The following is a 17573-nucleotide window of genomic DNA, read 5'->3' as shown; positions in this document are numbered from 1 at the left end:
AGAGGAAACGGCCAAGACTCTCAAGAAGTTTTTCGGTCGGAAAGAGACTTTGTTTGCTCGTCGATTCAAAGCGCTGAAGCTTAAAAAGGTTGATGGAGAAGATTTCATTACATTCGCAGCTCGGATCAATAAAGCAGCAGACGATTTCGATATTACCTCGTTCAAGCTTGAGGATCTAAAAATGCAGCTATTTGTGCAGGGACTCGAATCGACTAGTGATGCTCCGATATTGAAGAAGCTTCTCGAGAAAACCGATGCCTATCAAACAAAGCTGGACACAGGTAGAGGATCCCGAAAATATCCCACCACTTACGCTGGATGAACTGCCAATGCTTGCCGAACGAATGATCCTTCTCGATAACGACCGTAAAACTGTTGAAAATCCATTAGGATCAATGCAGGTTTCTGCAGTTAGCAAACAGAAGAAGAAGGCATTTCCGCGCCCGGACTGCCATTACTGCGGTGATTGTCATTTCCACAGAGACTGCCCGTTTAAGAAAAAGACATGTCAAGACTGTAACGTCATTGGTCATAATAAGGGGTACTGCGACTCCGCAAAAAGTTTCGATAACTGGGCCAGGAATCGTCCAGGCAGGAAGCCAAGCACTGCTATTGCCAATACAAAGCAAGTTTTTTCAGCGAACCATCAGAAATCACCTTCCCGCAAGTTCGTTAAGTCGAAGATCAACGATATCGAAATAAAGCTAAAGCACGATTCTGGTTCGGACTGGAACCTCATATCTAAAGCAAATTGGGAAAATATTGGCTCTCCTCGTCTTACACCGGTCGAGATCGCAGCAATCAGCGCTTCTGGACATCCAATCAAATCATTGGGCATGTTCTCGGCCGTTATCGAGGTAAAGAACCGTTTGGCAATCTCCGACGTCTACGTGTCTGCGGAGGGTCAGAATCTCTTTGGGAATCCAGCAATGGAAGCCCTCGACCTCTGGGACTCTCCAATATCGATGGTAGTCAGCAGTGTCACCGATAACCAATCTCAACTCGCAGTGAAGGTAAAAGAAAAATTTCCTTCTCTTTTTTCTTCGTCTTTGGGTCTGTGCACGGGGTTCAAGGCCTCCTTGACTTTTAAGGAGAACGCAAAACCTCCATTTATCCGGGCACGTCCAGTACCTCATGGTGCCCTTGACAAGGTGGAAGGCGCTCTTCGACAACTCCAGAATGAAGAAGTAATCTCGCCGATTTCTTACGCCTTAGCAGCAGCACCGATAGTAGCCGTGCAAAAGAAAGACGGCTCTATTCGGGTTACAGCGGATTTTTCCACGGGTCTTAACAAAGCATTAGAAGACTACAAATATCCGATTCCTACACCTGAATCAATGTTCGCTTCGCTCTCGGGAAATGTTATTTTCACTACGCTCGACCTGTCGAACGCTTTCAATCAAGTCCCGGTGGACGATGAGGCAAAAAAGTACATGGCAATAAATACCCATCTGGGACTTTTTCAAGTTAATGAGGCTGGCCTGCGCCTGAACCATGGCAAGTGTGTATTCGGGCAACCGTCAATACGCTTCCTTGGAAAAATTATTGATGCCAAAGGCATACGCCCAGATCCTGCAAAGTTGCAAACTATCAGAGACCTTCCAAGGCCCGATAACGTTTCTCAACTTCGTGCCTTCCTGGGAGCAATCAACTGGTTTCATTCCGCATCTGAAGGACCTCCGAGGACCACTGGACGAGATGCTTTGCAAAAACGTCATCTGTGAAATATCGTTTTAAAGCAGTAGCAGTGGTGTTTGAAAATAATTGTGCTGCTAATTTCACATTTTGTCGTTGAGCTTTTTCACAGTGGGTATGCAGAGAATTTAATTTATAGCAGGGATTGATTTCGGTTCTAGTAATTTCGATTAATTTCTTTACAGGTCCAGGGTTAATGTCAGATCCATCACTCAAAACAAATCCGGTATCCAAGAACCAATTTCTTAGTAACTTTAATAAATGCGGCACGTCAGCAAAAAAATAGATGTTCTCTTTTGTAATGGGATGATGTATGAAAGTATGATCTACGTTAATATTTAATTGTTTCCAAAGTCCTTGGTTGCCACCCCCGCAGTCTGAAGTGCAAGCAACTACACTATAACCGATTTCATGTAATCGCGTGATGGTATTCTCTAATAATGCTTTTGTAACCCTCTGATCGAATCCAATATATATGGGTTGTTTCCAGTTTTCGAACAATCCTCTGGCCATTATGACCTGCATATACGAGTGCTTACCTAAAATCTCGTCTTCCTTTTGGTCGTAATTCGTATAATGAAGAAATTTTTATTTCATCGAATGATAAAACAGTAGTACGGTTAATATTGGATTTTGTTTGCCCTGCAGTGCCCATAATAGATAGTACATCTTCTAAAATTCCACTCCTTAAGTTAAGACTCGCAGCCCAGCGTTGTAATGTAGATAAACCGGGAAGTGGATAATGTAGCTTTTCCCTTAAATAAATGTAGCACCGTTTACTAAAATATCGTAGAGTAAAAGCCTTAGACACTTCTTCTGGAGCCCATCTTGCTTTCTTCTTTTTCTTTAAAATAATATCTATATTATGTTATCAAAAATCTCTAAACCTTCCCCATATAGTTTTATTCGTTGAAGTTTTTAAAAATAACAGCGACTATAGTTTCGGCGTACTGCCATCATCAGGCGACTAGAAGTGTATCACAATATAGCAAATTTGAAAACATTAAGAGCTAGTACTTACTGTGAAAGTTAACAGGAAAACGGTAAATTACAAACGTTGAAGACGGATAAGACGAACATGTTGTTTTTTTAATTATTAACTGGCCGAAGTCGCCTGATGATGGCAGTACGCCGAAACTATAGTCGCTGTTATTTTTAAAAACTTCAACGAATAAAACTATATGGGGAAGGTTTAGAGATTTTTGATAACATAATATAGTTCAACCCCCATTTCGAGGAACGATGGATCCAACTCAAAAAAAAAAAAAAAAAAAAAAAAAAAATATCTACTTGATTTGATGTTAAACAATTTTTGAAAGCAAACTTGGCTTGTACTTCGAAGTCAGTAGATTCGCCTTTTAACTGCTTTTCAAGATCACGAACGGTTTTCTGTAATGATTCGTTATCGGTTTGGAAGTAATTTAATTTCACTTTTCAATGCTTGATTTTCTTTTTGCAAATTGTCGAACTGTATTTTTAACACATTATAATCGTTTTCCTTGCTTCGCGAAGATGTATCAGATATATTAATGCAAGAAGCTTCAATTTCTTCTGTTTCTGCAGACAACGAAATTACACATTCTGACTTATTTGAAGTGCGCACCAGTTCTTCTACTAACATTTTTCTTTCTATAGCTGTTCTCTGGGACTCTATTTCTTCAGCTTCAGCGTCGTGTAAAGATTTTATATACAAAGATGGAATAGCAGTTAATAAAAGAAACTTATCCATCTTAAAAACACCTACGTAGGTATTCTATACGAACCATTTTTTTTTAATTTTTTTGCGACAACTCCCAGTAGCCTAGCTTGCATTTCATCTGCATAATCTTCGGCCCGGAAATGCAGACTGCATACCCTATTGCACAAGGGTTTCAGTTTCTCCTTTCGATTGCACTTTATAGTCCATTCTTTTTGCAATGCAGGATCTTTTGGAAATTTGAAAAACTGAATTTTTAAGCCATTTGCTTTTGATTTGTTACTTGTTAGAGCTGCTATTGCATATAGCAACGCTACAAATATTTCCACCCGGCATCAAATAACTTTAATTAATACTGAAGTATATCTAACAGTAATTCAATCGAATTATAATACGCATATACGTAATTCAGGGATATCTGACAATTACTTACACATTTCAAATAATTGTCAAAGTGAACGAAAACTCAAACACCAATCAAATGGGACTTCAGGATTCTCGATGACGCGTTTCCTTAAAGTTACGAGGCAACCTATTCTCTCTATTAACCTTGGCCCCCGAGTGCATAATGGATTGTCATCTCATATTACCTGTCAAATATACAGGGTGATTCCTATAGTACCTGCCACCGTTTGGGAGCGTGTAGGTGGTGCGTAGGGGAGTATTTTGATATAGGACACTTGGGGTCGGAAATCTAAAATAAGGGTGCCAGAGCCAAATTTACCTTCTGGAATTTCGCGCCTGTAGGTAGGCAACCCAACCGGCCGGCGGTGCACACGGAGCGATCTCAGGCGGCGATGTGTGGCTGACACTTGATCAGAATTTTGTTTAAACCCACGAAATCCCGTCTGCAACGACGCGTATCAAGTGAATAAACACTATGGCAATAGTATAATAATAGTTGGCTAGATGTAGGAAGTGCATTGAGAACAACGGTGGCCACGTTGAACACTTGTAAACGTTATTGCTTTTGACTGTCGTTTTCCCTCCTTCCCTCCCATGTCGCTTCCTCGCGCTAACTCGCTCTGCATCGCTCCGCGCGAAACGTCGGTCGGTTGGGTTGCCTACATACAGGCGTGAAATTCCAGAAGATAAATTTGGTTCTGGCGCCCTTATTTTAGATTTCCGACCCCAAGTGTCCTATATCAAAATAGTCCCCTAGGCACCCCCTATACGCTCCCAAACGGTGGCAGGTACTATAGGAATCACCCTGTATTGATGGAGTTATATTATGTAATGAAAAAAGATGCTACTTGATTCGTGCGAAGCAATTTAATATTTGTCAAACAATAATCATTACACTTGTATATTGGAAATGGATTATTTGGAACGATGAAATATGAAATGTTGTATGCACCTCAGGCATTACTCGATATTTAACCCTCGGGCGACTTACAATCCCTCGGGCCGGAGGTGCTCGGGCTCTGTCGCCCTTGGCATAAACATTTTTGGGAATAATACATAATATATTGAGCAAATAACTAATTCTTCATAAACTAAGAAAAGAACAAACCAGAAAATGTCTAAACCACAAAGCGGAGCTTTCTATCTGTCGGCGCAAATCGATTTTTTTCCACTTTCCACGACATTTGTCTAATAGGTATTCTTACACGATTAGGGCATTGTGCGCAGATACACCATCTTGTTGAAACTAACATCAGTTTCCAATAAAAAGATAAAGTTGATAATGATTTCTCCGAAATGAACCGTCTCAATGGCTCGTATGAATAAAAGTAAGCAAATGCTTATACTTGCAAAATTAAAAGTAAATACTCGTAAGTGCTCCTTCACACTGGGCGACTTAGCAGCGCTGCTAAGCAGAAGAACAGGACGCAGTGCAGCGCTGCTAAACAAACCAGTATAAAGGGGCACTTACGAGTATTTACTTTGAATTTTGCAAGTATAGGCATTTGCTTACTTTTATAATTTTATTCATAAGGGCCAACGTCTCTTGTAAAACTCAATAAGTGACAATGAGAAAATGGTTTTTTTGTATCTGCTCAAATAACATCAGAAAAAAATAAAAACGAATTCAACAAATGTCTTGTCTCTAATTTGACTATCTTCTACCACTGTGTAGGAGGGGGCACGCGTTCCCTGCGCCCCCCTTTAAATCCGCGCCTGACTGTAAGTCTAGGTATTGTGCAGGACACGTATGAGGTACATTTAGAAAATTGTAATAGTTCGTCCAAACGGGGCACAGGAGACGTGTTGGAGATCGCGACAGCGTTTAAGCGGCGGCAGTCGACACACAGACCGAAAATTTCACCCTTTTTTGGAACCAACACGACGGGGCTGACCCACGCGGACTCGCGCTCTTCTATAAGACGTCTAATTCCTTGCGTAGAAACCCTTTCTTGGCTACACTTAGACTTAGAGAATTCGATGTCATGGCATTGGGTGCCTGGTTTTTGACGACGCTGCGGTACACCGCGTACTCCGTTGGTTCTCTCTCTTCTCGAAAGACCTCTTCATGTTCCCTTAGCACAGATTCAATAGATTCTCCTTGGCTGGCTTGCAGATTTGGACATTTTGCTGGCTGCAAACTTCCTTCAGATGCCTCAGCGTCCCTGTATACCAGAATTTGTGGGCTACGTTTAGCACGACTCCAGCGACTTCTAGGAAATCACAGTCAAAAAGAGGTTTCTGCTTCAACTCTGGTTCAATCGTAAATGTTGTGGGTATGCACCGATTATAAAGATGAACACCGACCCTGATGGTCAAAATCGGTGAACCACACACTTCCCTTCTCCTCGTTGACTGCCGCTACAAGTTTCTTTTCTAAGCTCAGTATTCATAGTTCGGTACCTCTTTCCCTCTTCGTTATTTTGCTATTTATATTTCCTGCGTTCTCTTCTTTTTCTGTACCCTAGGTCCTGATTACCAAATGCCTTATTAGCAGGCACCTAAGAAATGGTCGGCCCCGGCGAATCGTGAACTAATAAATAAATAAAATGAAGAATGTCCACTAGGCCCAAACCCAACACAGTGATTGCGTCGGTAACATCGAGTTCAAACCTTTTCCTAAATTGTTCTCATTGAAGAATTCACCACAGGAATGTCAGGAACAGTTTGTACAAACGTGCCATATTCGTAACATTCATCCCAAAGAACCTAATTTTATATTTAGTGAAAGAAAAACCCAAAGCGAACGTTAGTTTTCAAGAAAAGGATTTGTCTTCACTCACATCTTTCCTTAAATCCCTGCATCATGATTGGCGAATTCCACATGACATTTGGAACCTACATTATGCAGTGTTCGATTGCTGTCTGTCATATGACAATTTGTCAGAACTCTTCTCCAAGTACAGATCAACTATGTGTTGTATCTTAGCACCTCTCTGCAACCTGTGAGTTTAATCAATATTTGCGGCAGATTAATTATTCCGAGTGTAATTGCAGGTGTTCATTTGCTACTAGAGTTCTGTGCGTATTGATTTCGATTGTCATCGCTGTAGTAATTGTTTTCATCGTAGTAAATCACACTTCGGGAAAGTAATAAGGCCGTTTCCAAGAGCGCAGAAGTTATTTTAAAAATTTATTTATACAATAAAAAAGTAATATCTCACTACTTACAAATAATGTATTTACATTGCACGATCCTCTATAAGAGAACGCGCACGATATTTTAGCAAATTAAAAATAGAAATGTAAAACAAATTGATTTACTTATCTATGACAATAAATAGAAATCAGTTTACTGCACCAAGCGAGCATTATCAAAATGCCGCGAAATCCATCTGGTTGGCGTTATTTGGCAGACTCGTCCGAAAGACGTCGTACTTATTCGTCATTTCGCAAAACGCGTTGTTCTGCTGCGCCTTCTTCAGGATATTATCTAAAAAACCGTTGTCGAAATCCGTCTCAAAATCGTCGAAGGTGCGGCCGAAGTCGTCGTCGAAGCCCACCCAGTCGTTCTTCGAAATGTCGACGTTCGGAATGAGCTCGGTGTCGAAGTCGATCAGCTTCTCCTCGATGATCTCGTCGGCGTCGCTCTTGGCGCAGTCGTCGGTCATCAGGTCGTTCTCGATGATTTGCGTTTTCATGGTGTTGAGGGTGTTCTTCATTTCCTCCCCCTTGACGTTGGCGCCGTTTTGGACTGCGCCCGGCGACGTCTTCCAGTGCTCGTACGCGTTGGTGAATGCGTGAGCGACGGTGAGCGCCATTACTTCGGCGACCTTCCGTTTCGGGCAGAGGAACGCGTGGCACTCCATCGTCTCGTTTTCGTCCGTAGAGAAAAAGGAGAAGACCTGCCTGTGCGATTTGTCCGTGGAGCAGTTCGATATGCTAAAAAGAGCGTTGGGGAATTACGCGCTTTCGAACAGAGGACGGGCGAGCTTACCGATAGATCGAGATTTCAAACATGAGATTCCCCTTGGAATCTGCCACCGAAATTCCCTTCAGCGAGATTTCGACGTTGACACGTGCGATTTTCTTCCCGGAAGCTTTGGCGACCTTAATAATGTTTTTAATCGCGTCACGGCTAACATTTTCTCCTACACTTTTATCGACTACTGTATTTCCTGTAAATTGTATGAGTAAGTAAGTGCGGGAAATGTTGGTTCTCTGTTTTACCTAAGTACTTGAGCTTAAAGCTCATGGAGTCTTTTTCGGGCTCTGATGGGGTTTCGACTTCAGTCACTTCCGTCTCCTTGGCATTTTTCAAAGCCTGCTCTTCGGACAGTTCTAAAAAAAGATCAAGGGTTAGTACACGTGCTGATTGTATACAACGTAGTAAACGGCGTAGTGAATTTCGCAATTCATTCATAAGTTTGTGTTGTGAAATTGGTGCATGCACTAGACCGTTTTATCAGTCCGTGATAAGGGTGTACTTCGATCCGATCCAAATGCGTTTTAAATTTTCCACGTGGGCACGCGTACCAAAACGCGTGGTGAAACAAAAATAAAAGAGCGCGTATTTATGTAAATATTTTTAACCTTCGTACAAGAGGTGACGTCACGTAAATGCTGTTTAGAAATGGGTGAACGTGCTCGAGACGGACCTGGTGCAGCAACTACGACTCAGTACCAGTTGGTACCGTCGGTACCCGCACTATAAAAATAGATATCTCTTTCTCGGAATATTAATTATACACTTGCGAGACGATTATTTAAAAATTTTCCGTAAAAAAACGAGCAAAAAATAAATTACACACTGCACTCTATCTGCAAGAAAGTAGCTCTAGGTCAAAGCGAAATCGTTTTTGGTACCAGCGCGAGCGTGGAACTGGTTACATGATGCAATTTGTACCTTTGTTACTTGGGGTTATGGAACTTCATTTATAAACATTTTATAATTATCTATAACTTTTTCGGGGTTATCACCGACCGACAGATGCAACGGAATTTTTTGTAGAGACTTCAACGCTACCTAAAGCGAGCTATGAGGAAGTCACCTTTGCAAGTGTTTTTTATGCGCTAATCTAACAAGGACAATAAGAGGACGTGAATTTCCTATCAACAATACATTGCAACCTTCTTTATAAACAATTTTGAAATCGCTCTTTCACCATCGGCTTATGGAAGAAAGTTTTAATTAAACAGTTAATTACTTATATAACTCGAACGTGCAATAATTACTTATAACGGCTTAAACAGGAAATTCCGTTCGGTTTTCAGAAAAACAAAAAAGAAACTTACTCTTGTGCTTGGAGTTGTTCTTCCAGATGCTTTTGAAGAAGGACATTTTCTAATATCACACTGTTAGCAACAATAATCGTTCTTTGTTTAAATAAGTGGCACTTATATTGACCGGTGGCCCCTGTCCGCGCGATAAACTGTTGTTAGCGAACGAAAAAATCAATTCACCGTTTAATGATGCAATAACAATTAAAGTGGACGTCCGAACAAAACGAAAGCTGCTTTATGAATGCAATTTGAGCAAGACGAGTCGAGTTTCTGTGATCAATTTCTGATCTGCGGTTTGGTTTTGCCCACTTTCGACCATAGGTACTACTTTTATATGTATTTGCGCTCCTTATCTCTTACGCTCTCAGTTCGTTGTAAATTTTGATTTCTATTTCCAACGATATTGCGTAGATACCTACACGATATACATGACGATATTACATACATCGATAATTAGGAAATGAATGTTATTATTGATAAAATTCGCAGCTAAAAATAAGTTGACGCTGACGCGCATAATATTTTCGAAAATTTTATCGTTCCAAATCGCAATCAAAATTTGTGCCATTTTTCGTTGTTGCCTTGGTGATTCCAAACCCCGATGAATGAACGTCTCGTGTGAAAAACGGTCAGGTGAAATAAATTTTTTTATTGCACCCGACAAGGACGCTTATCATGATGGAAACGGTTCATGTGACTACCCTTAATCTAACCGTTATCAATATCCGCCCCGGCCCATCGCGTCATTCCTGTCAAATAAAAAAATTTTTTTTTTGCTGTTTTTTACTGTAGAGAATTTCCGTGATTATCACAGAAGGGAAGAGGTTTTCGGCGAGTTTGTTTATAGTTGCTTGAGGGACGAATTAAATGATGGATCAAATCAGAGTGATGATGCAACATGAGCTATATTTTCAGCTTCTGTTACTTCGATACCAATACCAAGAGTCATGTATTATTGCTTATTTATGCATTTGATTAAAGTAAGCCTTACTGTAATAAGGGTCCTTACAGTAGCATCTTACATTTCACACCAACACTACAGATCTCGGCATCTGATTCGAATGATTAATTCTTGCATAATAAGACTGTGATGTAGTTGTGTAGGTGGTAATTAAATTAAAGCACATCCAAATGGCAAAGGTGGCAATATGCCGATGCGATTGTGCGTTCGCACTCTGGTAACGATCGTAAGGGATGGATGTAGATGTAGATATTAGTGCGTTTGACGTAGAAGCGGTCCCCACGTGTAGGTCATCCTGGTCATCGTTTGCGCCTGTTATTTTTATTGGGCTATTGTTCTGCAAAATCTTTGGCAGTACCTACCCGAATGTATTCCTAGCCCTTGGAAACATAGAGAGTAGGCGTCACGGGTAGCTTAAAATTTAGTATTAGTCCAAGTACGATTGGAGCGACCACCCTCCTGAGAATTTATATGTAGGTATAGCAATAGCCACAAATGTACCAAAACTAAAAAAATATTGTAAAATAAGACCTTTCGCTTGTTGGAGATCCGTTTTTGTCAGAAAAGGTTACCTGCACTAACATATTTAAAATAATGCCGCCCTTATAAGGGCATTACAGCCATTGACAAGTCTGATTTTAGCAAATATCCATATTTGCAATGCCTCATGTTTAGAATTAATGGCATAATGTGGTACAGTGCAGACTTGATTTTGCTGATGTTTGGGTATTAGGAATATTAAACAACTTGAATGAATCAGATTTTTAATTTAACTTCAAAACAAATACAAAGCGTCTGACAGGTTTTTTTTACTTACCACGTGTCTTCAAAACAACATTTTTTTAATCCAAAATTATAAAAAGTTTGCTACTAATCTACATACCTACTTTAAAAATATGTTCAGTCATAGAGTATTATATTATTTACTCTATGGTTCAGTGGCGTACGTCAAAGGGGCATATATATTTTTGAAGAGCAACCACTATTTTTTGCTACAAATTCTTACTTGCTATACAGGGTGATTCCTATAGTACCTGCCACCGTTTGGGAGCGTGTAGGTGGTGCGTAGGGGAGTATTTTGATATAGGACACTTGGGGTCGGAAATCTAAAATAAGGGGGCCAGAGCCAAATTTACCTTCTGGAATTTCGCGCCTGTAGGTAGGCAACCCAACCGGCCGGCGGTGCACACGGAGCGATCTCAGGCGGCAATGTGTGGCTGACACTTGATCAGAATTTTGTTTAAACCCACGAAATCCCGTCTGCAACGACGCGTATCAAGTGAATAAACACTATGGCACGTTTTACTAACACGGAATACGCGGACATGCACTTCATGTACGGATTGGCAAATGGTAACGCACGAGCTGCACGACGAGCGGTATCCAAACCGTCAGTTACCCTGCAGACAGGTCTTTCAAGAAGTTCACTTCCGACTGTGCGAGACAGGGCATTGCAGGTAAGCTGACGGAGGCTTAACTTTACACACAGATTCGTGATGCACATCGATACTTGGGTCATTTAAGCACCCATTTCGAAAAGTTTGTTTGTTTACACCGCCCTCCTCCTATTTCGCAGCCCACTAGCGCCCGTGATCGCGATCGCCCGTTGGTAAATGCCTTAGAGGAGGATGTGTTGGAACGTTTCGAGGCAAACCCGCGTACTAGCACTCGACTTGTAGCAGATCAGGTGGGTTGTCAACACACAGTGTGGAACATCGCCAACAAAAACAACTTACACCCCTATAAGTTTAAGAAAGTGCAAGAGTTACGGCCGGGTGACCATGAAAGGAGGCTGGAATTCTGCAACTTAGTCGTCCAGGAGGAAGAAGCTAATCCGAACTTTCTGAGGAGCGTGCTAGTTACTGACGAGAAAGGATTCTCAAGAGAGGGGACCTTCAATCCTCGTAACAGCCACTACTGGGCGGACACAATCCTCATGAAACGTTTACGCGAGGATACCAGGACAAGTTTTCTTTAAACGTTTGGGCTGGCATCCTGGGGGACAACCTACTGGGGCCTTACATCCTCTCTCCGCGTCTAAATGCCCATAATTACCTGATTTTCCTGCGCGAGGTGCTACCAGAACTTTTAATGGATGTTCCAGTGAACTTGTACTGGGACCACTGGTTCCAGCACGATGGGTGCCCTGCTCACCACGGGCGGCAGGTGAGGGAACACTTGGACCAAACCTATCCGGACATATGGATCGGCCGTGGAGGTGCGGTGGAGTGGCCTGCCCGCTCGCCCGACATCACCCCATTAGATTTTTACTTGTGGGGTGTGATGGAAGCGCACGTCTACGAGACTCCCGTCGAATCCGAAGAGGACTTAATTGCGCGCGTCGTCATGGCCGGAGAGGCTGTTCGCCAGGACATAGGAGTCTTCACGCGAGTTCGAGGGGGAGTGGTTGGCTAGATGTAGGAAGTGCATTGAGAACAACGGTGGCCACGTTGAACACTTGTAAACGTTATTGCTTTTGACTGTCGTTTTCCCTCCTACCCTCCCATGTCGCTTCCTCGCGCTAACTCGCTCTGCATCGCTCCGTGTGCACCGCCGGCCGGTTGGGTTGCCTACCTACAGGCGCGAAATTCCAGAAGGTAAATTTGGCTCTGGAACCCTTATTTTAGATTTCCGACCCCAAGTGTCCTATATCAAAATACTCCCCTACGCACCACCTACACGCTCCCAAACGGTGGCAGGTACTATAGGAATCACCCTGTATACGCATATAAAAAGTGTAGACAATGAAAACTTGTAGTTGCCATTAAAAAAATATGTCCTCCTTGGCCATGCAGAAATACGCCTCTGACCTCAAATTCAAAGTACGCAGATTGGTATCAAATTGGTGGATTGTATAAAAAAAACTTATGTGCAAAAATTGTAGTTTTGAGGACTTATTCAGTGTTCTACCTACAATTTCCACCCTATATATGCGGTAAATCTACAACCGACAAAAATAAAAAGTCTCTGTTCTTCAACACTTTCATTATTTCAAGTCGTCGAGGCAAAAACAATAGTCTAAAGAGCTTGTAGTTATAGACGGAGCACAGGCTTTTTTAGCGTCGAGTTGTTAAGCGAGACGCTTATGGTTTCGTCCGATCGAGCGCTCGCTCGCTCGATGGCTTCATGTCCATCGATTTAAAAGAGAAAGGATGGATCGCTTCAGTCCCGCATTCACAGGGGGCTAAAATGGCTATAGCCCAGAGCGGCAACTTTACGGGGCGGCAAAAATTAGTACATACACAAAAATCCTATGATATTAACTTGAGCTTAACGGCTCGCACGTGCACTTCTTGAATGATATTTGAGGGCGTCGTCGTTTTCTATTCTATCAGTCTGTTCATTTGCGCTGTCAGCACTTCACACCATAGCCCCATTAGAGGATTGATCCAATTTCATATATGCCCCCCCCCCCCCCTAAATATGAAGTTGATGTGTTTTTGTTTTTCCGTAGATTTTGTTGTATGGCTACAAAAAATTGAGAACTAAACGTATCTTTTTATTATACAGTGCGAGTGTTAAGTCTGGGACTGTCACAATATATCTTTTAGTAAACGTTTTTGAAAAAAATCCTCGAGCGCGTCAATTTTTATCTTAAATGAGATAATATATTTAATTGTAATTGTCACTTCAGGATCGTCTTTTGTTTTGGAGATATGATGTATAAGTAAGCGTTAATCAATTAGTCCCGTGACCATTGCATTGTGTACCTATTACTGAAAGAAACAATTGCAAAATTAGAAATTGTTTATACGACTAATCAGTTATCATGTATACAGACGGACGGGCGGATAGTCCAAAATAAGTCACTCGTTAATAAGTGGAGAGTAGTGGAAAGTGGAACGAATTTTGTAGGTGGATTCTTTATCAAATTTGTAGATCGGAGTTCGGAGTTCGTGAATAAAAATAAGGAAGGCCCTTTTCACAACTCCGTTACGTATGAACCGAATTGTATAAAATTTAAACTGGGCATAGCTTTTTTTAGCGATATAATACGCAATGCCAAAAGTTAAGCCTAATCGATTCAATATTCACAGTGCCTTTTTGGCGCATTTTTGCAAATTTCATTTGTAAAAACTTAAAGCGCGAATTGCCGGTGAACCGAACGTCGCGTCGGAGGTGGGTACCGACAAAGGGAACGTGGTAGTCCCTGACAAGGTGGGAACGGCCCACAGGGATAAACGGCATTTTGTAATAAAATGGTGCCACGTGTTCCCTAGACCTATTAGAGTGATTTGAGTGGCAGAGACGGAACTTCCGTCCCTTAGGATTGAAAATGGCGCCAATTTTTTAATTTGAGCCGAATTTCAGGCAACATATTTAGTGCGATTTTTACATTTAGGGTGTCGTTTTCGAAGTTCTTCTGTTTCAGGAGCATGCTTTACTTTTCATATGTAGGGCCTCAATTATATGACATCTTTAACGCCCGACAAGATTCAAAAGTTTTAACCGATTTCTTTTGGGTGGGGACCACCAGAAAAGGCCCATTAAAGATCTTTTTTATGAATCGTTATATATTTTGAATAAACAGGTCGAGACGAAGTATTAAAGTAAAATTTATTCAATGAATCGTATTTATAACTAAAAATTGTTCATTATTGTAAGGTATTTACAAATTAAAAGATATCAGCCATCAAAGGGGATTGCTTTATCATCACTGTCCACTGAAATCTTCTGTTGCAATCTAACTATGAAAAAAGCTCATTAAAAATAAAACGCTCTGATTTTTATATTCTTGTTTATAATAATCATCTTCTGATTTTTGTAGGGTTCTTGGCAGAACACTTTAGGGTGCAGGGAAGGCTACTTCGAAAGCATGGGACACCTTACAAGTTGACTGGCATTTTCCTAGGACTGGGAACTTTTTTATATTTGTGCCTCTGTAGCCTAGTTTTGTTTCAAAGAAATAACTTAAGAGTTTGCTTATGTGTGCCTAACTTTTGTTCGCAAATACTTCTTTTTCCGAGATACGAGGTATTAAAGTTTTTCTAAAAAAACTGACTGTTTATTACTCTGAAACCGGTCGAGATATGTAAATGAAATTTGATTGGTTTTAAGAGGTAGCTATTACGCATTTGCTAACATGCAATTAAGAATTTTATGCTTATTATTTTTGCATAAAAGAAGAAAGGCAAAAAACGTAAGCGTCCAGATTCAAGTGCGTTTCTACTTTTCGACAAGACCTATCATCGTCAATTTAAAATCGACTATATGACACAAAATTTCAAAATTGTAATGATACAGTTAATACGTAAGTGAGTGTATTTCAATTAACAGTCGCATGATTCTGCAAATCATTCGTGAAGGGCAGATTACGAAATATAGCTCTCAACACCTTCACCTTTAATATTTACTCCTTCATATCTAGGTGTTGGTGCCTAGAATTCCCGAATTAGGTAAAAAATAAAACGAAAAGGGCTAAGAATTATTTTAAATTTTTCTGAGGTGCAATTAAAAAATGTCTTTTTCCCAATAAAAATACCGCTTCGTTTTTACGTTTTCGTTTCCTACAAGATAAACCAGTGCCTGTCCGTACCAGTGGAGATTCCCCATAATTTCGTCTATCTAATAAAGTTGTGGTTAAATGTTTGTTTATTGAAGACAAATTTTAAGATTACATAACGCATGTTACTAACCGCAGAGATATGTACCTATGCGAACTGCTAATTAACATTGATCGTTAGCATAAACATAATCGACTGATGAACGAAGGCAAAGGTCGTGCGAATTTGCAACAAATTTTAATTTTCATTTAATTGTTAGAAACTGAACTACGATGAGATTACATTACAATTATGTGACTCATTTACAAACTATTGTCATTGGCATGATACATAGATTTGAAAGTGTTAACAATTACCTAATTACTCGCTGTAATGAGTTTTTTTTAGTTCGGTTACAGGAAAAAAATTATGTCAGACAACCGAAACATATTTTTGTTTGCGTACTAAGGCATAAGATGGTACCATTCAGATTCCATGAATGAAACAGACGCTATTGAATTATCCTAAAGAGGATAAGATAATGTGGGGTTTAATGTTCATTTTAATAGTTATTTATCTGAACCTGTAAGATAGACAACGCATCAATCGTGCTAGAGTGACGCAAATTACTCTGCGCATCTCTTTTTTTAGAGAACCATGAGACAAAATTTCAAGGACAATGACAATCCGAAGTAACCCCCCCCCCCCCCCCCCGGATGTCCACTATTACAGGACCTATCTTTCTCCAACACACTCCAGTCCCAGTTCTCCCATACAGTTCTCCCAAAAGTCTCTTCATTCCCATCCCCCAGATTTGTAAACGCCACCTCCTGTTGGTGGAAATCACTGTGAAGTGGTCGAACAAAAGCGTCTACCATTGAATTTCAATGCTTCTACCTCCGGGACGACTTGAACCTCTAAACACAGGTTCTACAGAACGGGCCCTAAAATCGACCGTTACCTGCAACACCTTTCCTTGAAATAATGATGCTGTATGGTTCTGTTCCATCCATCCCCATCTCCTCTGAGAACGTGCAAATCGCTTCCCTACGCGTGTCGTTAAACGCATTACATATATCTTGGACCACCACGTCCCTCGTACCATTACTTGCTTCCGTTACGTCATCCGGGATTCACCTCAAAGTTTGAGCTGCCTCTTTGTATCTACCCATATACTGTCCCCCGCTTAGATTCGTCCTGTCTCTTTTACGCTAAGGAACAACCATCGAGACTTCAGGTAGATGCGACGCTGCTCAGCCATCTCCGAGGTCTATACAAAAGCGACCCATATAGGTACCCTACCCCTCGTTCTTATTCTTATACGTCTCTGGTATCGCCTCATCTACCATCGGGCTTAGGTTACTCTTATTCATCTTTGCAGTGTTAAATTTTGTTACTTGTTACACCTTTGATTTTTTGGTAACCTGAGCGTTCTTTTTCCAAAACAAAACAAACCGATGGTCACCCATAGAACTCTTGTACGTAAATCTGTAGAAAATGGCAAACAAGTTCTGGAAAGTATTTAAACAGCTCTGGTATGCTACTAAAATGCTTGAGAAAGGACTTATACAGGCAAATTTGATTAAAACTGAAGAATTTACGAATTTTTGAAACGCTGTATCTCCAAAACTATTAGACTTACAGAGCCGGTTAAGGGCTTGAATTGTTACAAATTTTGTCTAGTTTAATAAAGTATACGGCAGAAATTGCTTTAAAATTTGTCCTTCAGAACTAAAACTAACCAAAACCTAATAATAATAGAAAAAATGGCGTATTTTGGAGTGCTGCGTTGCTCGCACAGGTCTTTGGATGTCGAAAACTTGGATTTTTGACATCCATACTCAGTCTAACAATTTAAAAGAAATAGAAATGACACATCTCATGCAAGGTATTATGATAATTTGACTGGACTATATAGCTACTCAATCGAATAACAAGCAAGTAACGTTTAATGTATTTGAATATTAATAATATTTCAATTTTATCAACTGTTCAGATTCATTTTATAATTACATTAGTCAATGTTGATATGGGAATTAATCTACAAGAATAATAAACAAATGCCAAAATTTATCAACATTTATGGGAGAAGTCTCACAAGGAGTGAAAA

The 17573-nt window shown here is 40.6% G+C and overlaps 2 protein-coding genes and 1 long non-coding RNA gene across 4 annotated transcripts; 2 read left to right on the top strand and 1 right to left on the bottom strand.

The window, feature by feature from the left end:
- Positions 1-329: 329 nt before the first annotated feature.
- On the top strand, positions 330-1724 carry LOC116178460 (uncharacterized protein K02A2.6-like). The gene has a single exon (XM_031497951.1). It carries the CDS (start codon positions 330-332, stop codon positions 1722-1724), a length of 1395 nt encoding a protein of 464 aa, XP_031353811.1.
- Positions 1725-6465: 4741 nt separating this feature from the next.
- LOC116178887 lies at positions 6466-7036 on the top strand. Its single transcript, XR_004146907.1, has 2 exons — positions 6466-6741; positions 6794-7036. It is a non-coding gene; the product is annotated as an uncharacterized LOC116178887 (long non-coding RNA).
- Positions 6955-9341, bottom strand: LOC116178886 (low density lipoprotein receptor adapter protein 1-B-like). 2 transcript variants are annotated; one of them, XM_031498530.1, is made up of 4 exons: positions 9032-9341; positions 7967-8077; positions 7734-7914; positions 6955-7678 (listed from the first exon to the last, which is right to left on the bottom strand). In XM_031498530.1, the coding sequence occupies exons 1-4, from the start codon at positions 9075-9077 to the stop codon at positions 7111-7113; spliced, it is 906 nt and encodes a 301-aa protein (XP_031354390.1). In that variant the 5' UTR covers positions 9078-9341; the 3' UTR covers positions 6955-7110. The 2 variants fall into 2 exon arrangements, with proteins under 2 accessions (XP_031354390.1, XP_031354391.1); XM_031498531.1 differs by lacking the exon at positions 9032-9341 and adding an exon at positions 8330-8923.
- Positions 9342-17573: the final 8232 nt, after the last annotated feature.

The sequence above is a fragment of the Photinus pyralis genome, unplaced genomic scaffold (genome assembly GCF_008802855.1).
Source record: "Photinus pyralis isolate 1611_PpyrPB1 unplaced genomic scaffold, Ppyr1.3 Ppyr1.4_LG8, whole genome shotgun sequence".
NCBI lineage: Eukaryota > Metazoa > Arthropoda > Insecta > Coleoptera > Lampyridae > Photinus > Photinus pyralis.
The sequence above is the reverse complement of the archived record's forward strand: the minus strand, read 5'-3'. Positions and strand labels throughout refer to the sequence as shown.